General features: G+C 39.5%; 1 protein-coding gene across 1 annotated transcript; it reads right to left on the minus strand.

Annotated features, from left to right (window-relative positions):
* Window positions 1-3,599: 3,599 nt before the first annotated feature.
* Window positions 3,600-6,924, minus strand: LOC125216006 (putative L-gulonolactone oxidase 6). The gene is made up of 3 exons (XM_048117601.2): window positions 6,204-6,924; window positions 4,773-5,028; window positions 3,600-4,691 (listed from the first exon to the last, which is right to left on the minus strand). The coding sequence occupies exons 1-3, from the start codon at window positions 6,867-6,869 to the stop codon at window positions 3,865-3,867; spliced, it is 1,749 nt and encodes a 582-aa protein (XP_047973558.1). The 5' UTR covers window positions 6,870-6,924; the 3' UTR covers window positions 3,600-3,864.
* Between the last annotated feature and the right edge of the window lie 202 nt (window positions 6,925-7,126).

A 7,126-nucleotide genomic window follows, 5' to 3' on the forward strand; every position in this document is an offset into this window, starting at 1 on the left:
GTGTAAACCTAAGTACCACGAACAAATTTCAACTACTATCCAGACGATCAAGAATTTTAGGTTTTGAAACTAACAACTACGAAAAGTATATAAATTCGGAGATTAAAATAAACACTTAAACAAGAGAGCAACTAAGCAAGTTGTGAAAGATGATAGAGAAAGATGCAGAATTCAAGGATCCGATGCACAACTCATAGTCTAACCCAATTAAAATAGATTTACCATTTAAAGTCTCCAGAATTGTTGAATCAATCACAATTGTAGATTAAATCCCCTCTCGAGGTGAGAAATCCGTAGATTAAGTGTAATAATTGAAGTCCCCTTCTAAGTCTTAGATCTAACTCCTAACAGGTTGATTAGATTAAAGATCACACTCAGAATCTCAACTCTCCCGAGTTCTATTGAATTAAGGTGTGAATTATCCTTTTTTCAAGATTAATTATTTCATTTCACGATTACTCTAAGAAACCCTAACACTCCCAATTGGTGATCACGCAATTGATAGGAAAAAACAAAAGAATAATTCAAACAATTGCAAGAGCAAGATAAAAACAAAGTCAATTGGATTAAAACTATGAATCAATGTATCTTCACACAGAATTCTACATGAAAAGTTTAGCTACTCATGTTCATGTAGAAAATAAATAGAAACTAGGAAAAACAATGGAAATCATGATACGAATTACAATTGGCGGAGGAATTGAAGCTTGAATCTTCAATCTTCTTCCAAGAGTTCTTCAGAGAGAGAGAGTGTGTGCGTTTGGCGGTTGGTGTAGAATGCCCAAGCTTAACCTAAATCTTCTTCTTATTTTTCTCTTCTAAAAATCGCGTTTGCACTCAGAAAAACGCCAAATTGACGGACCCGCCCAGATGGAATCAATCCACTGGAAATTACCTGGCCAGGTACATGTTTATGGAATTTCTCATGCCTTAGCAGACCACTCGGCTGGGTGGAATTATACGTAATATGTCGGGTGAGATTTTCTAGACATCGCAGTGTTTGTAACGGCCATAACTTTTTCTACAGGACTCCGATTGAGGCGTTTAAGATACTCACGTGAAGCTCTTTCGAAGACGAAGAGAATGATATGCATTAGAGGCTGATTGGAGTTCAAAATCTCAAGTAAAATTGTCTCAAACCAAGGCTACTGCACATCGACATATTTTGTACTCCCTCCGTCCCAGAGAAGTTGGCACACTTTCCTTTTTAGTTTGTCCCACAAAAGATGTCACATTTCCCTTTTTGGAAAAAGTTCTCTCTCACATGAATATAAAAATTATATTTTCTCTCTCCATTTAACACACAAAACAAAACCTCCTAAAATCCTATGCCATTTTCAAAGTATGCCAACTTCTCTGGGACGGAGGGAGTACCTTTTTCTACACATTCTTAACAAAATGGTCAACATACCAGCATAATAGAGAAGTAGATATAAACACGCCTAATAATAGACGAAATATGATCAAATTCATACAAAACCACCCTCTAAAACCATGTAAAATCCAAGTATGTCAACTTGATCATCAAAATAACCCAAAAACACACAGAGATAAAATAGATATAGCCACAAAATCTATATCCAAACTTGAATTGAATGGAAGATTAGAAGACTAAGAATGTGTAAATGATTAATAGCTAGGATTAGAGCGATAGGACCTTAACCAAAATGATGGAGGCATTTCTAGACAACTTCCATTGATCCACACCATCCTTTGGCCTTACCACTCAATGGTTACACTACGATTGATGCGTACCTCTACTTGATTCATTCAAAGAAAGAATACAAGCAACCTTCACTGAAGGAATTCGATAAACCCTCTAAGGGGAAAACCACACAGGAGATACAATTTCAATAATTCATCAAAGTCTAACTTTTAAAGCCTTAAAAATACTCCCTCCGTTTCTTCATAATTGAGTCATTTTTCCATTTCGGAAAGTTTTTTCATAGTTGAGTCATTTTCATATATGGTAACTTTTTCCTCTTTCTTACTTTACTCTCTCTTACTTTATTCTCTCTACTTTATTCACTTTATACTTTATTCTTTCTACCTTTTTCTCTCTCTTACTTTTTTATCTATTTATTTAACACACCCAACATTCATTTCTAAAACTCCGTGCCAAAAAGTTCCGCCTCAACTATGAAAAAACGGAGGGAGTATATCGGTGGGGTTGAAAACGCAAGGAAAAAAGCCATCAAAAATAGAGAAAAACGTCCGACCTGACGTTTCGAACCCTCATTTTGCTCGGCCGCATGAACTCTCTGGAGTAATTGGCCAAAATTGGGCAAAACGCCCGCCCACCCGGGCGTCTTTCCTACTTCAATTCACCTGACTGCGCGATTTCTCTGGAGTCAACCACTCTTCATTGCATGACTTTCTTAAAAACGACCACAACTCTCTCTACTGACTCTAATTGAGGAGTGCAAGATACTCACGCGAAGCTCTATTGGAGAAAAAGACATTGATAGCCTTTTCAGAGCATTTGGACGTCATCATGATAAGCCGATTACTGATTGAAACTAGCTGCAATTGAAACCTTTTGTTTTTGGTTTTTTAATTTCAAAGACATTGAAATGCTCCATTGTTCACATGAAAAAATACAATACATTTTAATTCACTTCCATATTAAGGGGCAATTGATTGTAAAGATAAATAAATACAGTAAATTATAAATAAATATTTTAAATATTTTTTGTCATATAACTTCAAAATAGATGAGTTATTACTATACGAAATTGCCCCTAAGAGTTTGGTCAACTAATACTTGGATGATTATTATTATTATTATTATTATTATTATTATTTACTCTCCCGTTCCTTGTTAATAGATGTGTTTCTTTTCGGCACGTAGATTAAGAATAGTGTTTTAAGTAGATAGTAAATAAAGTAGGAGAGATGATTACTTTTTGCCAAAAATAGAAATAATATGATTCAAATAACTTAGAATTTTTCAAAATAGTAAAATAACTCTATTAACAGGAACATGGGAGTACTATTCTAGCCAATATCATATAACAATATCTTTTTTTAAAAGATTTTGGTTATAAAGTGATATACATAACATATGTTACGCTTTGGCGTGTACACAATGACCGACCGATGTGGGGTCGACCGACCCCGCCGTCGTCCGCCGAGAGCTGCCGAAAACTCCATTAAAGGACCTTCGAGATCCGGCGCAACTCCACCTTCGACCCCACTGAGCTCCGCCTAGACGCCAAGAGACAGATCTCCACTGCAATTCTTCATCCTTTGCAGAAAATAAAAGAGATAGAGAATAACAATTGAAATAATAGATGAGAGAGATGGAGAGGAAGAGGGAGGGGTCGCCGGCGCCGCTGTGGAAAGAACCGACGGAGAAGAAGACGTGTGTTCTAACTTCTAAATGTAATTCATACTTTTGTATGAAATGAGCTAAATAATTGGGCCTACTCTAAAAAATGATAGTTATAGATTAATTAAGGGTAATTATAATGTCATTTTATTAATGATAATTTCATCATAACTTTTTTTTTTTTTTAATTTATTGATAAATATCAATAAGATTAGTTTTAAAATATTTAACGATAACTTAAAAAAAATTTAAGTTAGAAAATAAACTATTTAAAGTAAATACTAACTTAAATCATGTACTAACTTAATTTACATTGTGAAAATTTTCACAGTGGCGTACATAAATCGTGTACTAACTAATTCACAGCGATCTATATTAAAGTCCAAGGCAGCTATTTCCATTTTTATATACACTCCTACATAGTAGTACTACTATAAATTATAGTGTTACACTATGACTATTTGATGTTTGTTAGTATTAATACGGGCTCTTTTTTTATTATTAGCATTAAATTATTCACAAAGCTGAGTCTCCTAAGAAATATTTCCAGTTGTAACCTTGGCACAGACTCTGGCCTTATCATAGATTTTTCCAGGCACGCACAAATATCCCTTGTTAGGCGCGCAATGGCTATCTTGAGAGCAAATACACAACCCTTCAAGCGCACATCCTTCCCTCACCACACTCAACCCGTCCGCGAGCCCCAACATCTGATCACTCCACCCACTCGAAAACACCCCTTCAGGATCATACCTCTGCTTCACCTCCACGAACCGCGCGCCGTTTCTATACTTCCCAATCGCCCCGAGAAACGCCACGTTCCGATTCTTCCCCCAATGCGGCAGAGCTCCGTACTTGAACACCGCCATCTGCTCTATCTCCTCCAGCACGTCTTCGAAGAGCCGGGGCTGGAGGGGATCCTTGCTCCGGTAGTAAGTGATGTCGAAGTCGAGGGAGTCCTCCTGTTTCCCCAAGTAGGCTGAGGAGGCGGTGACGTATCGCATGAGGATCCCGTTGTAGAGGTCGAGGCCGCAGAGGGAGTCCGGGAAAAGGGAGACGAGCTTCTGCACGTCGAGGATGAAGCCCTTGACTCTCGACAGGGCGATGCTGAATGTGGTCTGGTGGAAGAAGAGGCCCTTCACGCGGGAATCCCACGGGCATGCCGTGAGCCGAGCGTCGTCCGGGCTGTCGAGGCATGTGCCGGAAGCTTGGATGCGGTTTTGGTAGCCGATCACTGGGTAGCCCTTGAATATGAGGCCGTCGTTTGTTAGCCCGAAGCCTGTGGATCTTAAAAAAGAGGCCGTGATTCTCCCGTTTATGCATTTTCCGTTGGCGTCGCCTAGGGACTCCTGCGTCTCCTCTGATTCAATACGACACCTTATTTAATTAGTTATAACAAAATAATCATTTTTGGATAACACTTATATAGGTCATAGCTTGCCTGTGCTTCTGAGAGTGGCGAGAACGAGGGTGGAAGTGGACCGGAATCCTGGGAAGTTGTTGAGCCCATTTCCGGATGAGTTGGTTGAGGTTCTGTCGTCCTGTCGATAAATGACGCGTTTCTGACTGGGGAACCATGTGAAATCTGCAAATTCGTGTTTCCGCCCCAACGTTACAGCATCTTCTCCCAAATCGGAATCGTTCCTTGTTATGTATGTTACTGACCTTTTGAACAGCGGCTCCAATTTCAGTGTTACCTACATATATACATCATACATGCATTCTTATTAGGGAAACTCATACTCCTAGTTTACATATACATGCATTCTTAAAATACTACTCCACCTACTTAGTAAGAGTACTAACTAACAAAACCACCTCCTTTTTTATTTCTAATATGGGAGTATTACTTTTTAAGTTTCGTCAGCTTAAAACTTTCTTCCTTGACATGCGGTATATCTTAAAAAATTCAACGAGATGTCGAGCTTTTTATAGTTTGGAGTAATTAGTCGGATATCAAAGTACAAGCCACTTTTGTTATATAGTTTTCACATAGTTTGTACATTTTATTTTATTATAATTATAAATATTTCACAATATTTTCTTAAACTATATATAGTACTCCCCATCCACCAATAAATTTCCCTTTTTTTACTAGCTTAGAATTTTAAAAAAAATTGTTTTACTTAGTAAAAAAGGTGGTAGAAAATTAGTAGAATATGTGTCATACTTTTATATTATTGACTTTACTTCAAAATTGAATATGGGTGGTGTGAGTTAGTAAAATATGAGGTTCACTTATAAAAATAGTAAAAATGCAATATGACATTTACTAGCAGACGAACGAAGAAAAAAATGGGACATTTAATAGTGGACGGAGAGAGTTATATTCCCTATCTTCAATTTCTTCAATTAATATAGCCATATAGGGATGAATGAGAATGAGTTTCTACTTTCTACTTTAGACATGAGGACATTCCGTTGACCCTTGAGCGAATCTAAGACGTAAGAATCCTCCCCATGCACTCGACGAGGGTAATTAATAAGGCCCTTATATATAAATGTCACTCTACCTATATTTGTTCACCTATTTCCTTCAGCAATAAATTAAATTGGTACCATTTTCAGTGGCATACTCACATGGAGGGAACAGTTGTGCATTTTACCCAAAAAAATAGCTAATGATAGTATTGAGATCCATTTTAACAAGGTTGTATAAATGGTAGGCAGTACTATTTGTCATGGTGATAGATTAAGTGGAAATTCGGTCACAAACAATGGTGTGATATGTTGTTTATTCTGTGTTTAAAGCCTGCAATTTTATTACTCCTTTTCATTTTTTTTTTTCATCTCAATTTCATAAATTTTACGTGTTTGCACATGTCCAATTTTGACTATATATAACCGGTAACGAAATGAAATGAAGTAGTACCTGAGAGATAACACCAAGAACCCCAAGCGAGACTTTAGCCGCATCAAGGTCCGCATCCCCGGTTTCCAGCACGCGGACGTGTGGCTGCGCGGGCGCCACAATAGTCAGGCGCGTGACGCGGTCATGCACCTGGCTCCCCAAGCCCCACAGCGAGCTCCCATGAGCACCCGTCCCCATCATCCCGCCCACGGTCAGCCCCCACCAATACGGCGCGTAAGGCAGCGCCATATTGGCGCTGGCCGCCTCGCTGATCAGCTGCCTCAGCGTCACCCCACTCTCCACCGTGATGGTCATCGCGGACGCGTCCACGCTCAGCGTCCGGTTGAGGTACTTGGTGCTTATCAGCAGCCCCTCGTCCCCGTCCGGGCACACCAGCTTCGGAATGCTGTGGGAGTAGCGCGTGGCCACTTTGATCTTCCTCTTGGCCGCGGCCGCGCTCGCCACGGCCGCGACCAGCTCGGCCTCGGACGTGGGGTACACTGCCTCGGCTGCGCGGCAGGCGCTTCGGTCGGGGAAGGCGCCGTAGGAGTTTGTGATGGTGCAGTTTGTGTTTTTGATGGCTCCATTGCACTGGATGGGATCTTCTGGTGAGGTGGAATTTGCGGCGATGCTCATTAATGTCACCAACAAAGCAATGGTGGTGATGGTGTTCATATTCGTATTCATTCAAGCTTGATTGATTCCTTTTCACAGCTTGTAGAGAATACAGTGTTTTTGAAGGAGTAGAGAAGAGAGTTATTGTTCTTACCAACCAAATGGGTTTAAGTACCTTCGAAGTTGAGTAAGGTTCCAACAAACGGAGAATGAGCTAGTTTTAATTTTACACGACACGGACTACGTGGCTGTGTGCATCTCTACGGCCTTGGCTTGAGTGGTGATGTTTCTTTTTGGTTTAATTTGCTTTGGGAATATTATATCTGTAT

Source organism: Salvia hispanica, chromosome 3 (assembly GCF_029641045.1).
Source record: "Salvia hispanica isolate PSC_SH4W2 chromosome 3, Shi_PSC_v1, whole genome shotgun sequence".
Taxonomy (NCBI): domain Eukaryota; kingdom Viridiplantae; phylum Streptophyta; class Magnoliopsida; order Lamiales; family Lamiaceae; genus Salvia; species Salvia hispanica.

Bases quoted from the DNA above. Each gene is read 5' to 3' on its own strand.
- LOC125216006 (XM_048117601.2), bottom strand. From the start codon at position 6,869: ATGAATACGAATATGAACACCATCACCACCATTGCTTTGTTGGTGACA. The intron at 5,029-6,203 runs GTACTACTTCAT...GTATATATGTAG, and splicing joins TTCTTGGTGTTATCTCTCAG to GTAACACTGAAATTGGAGCC. The intron at 4,692-4,772 runs GCAAGCTATGAC...GTATTGAATCAG, and splicing joins CGCCACTCTCAGAAGCACAG to AGGAGACGCAGGAGTCCCTA.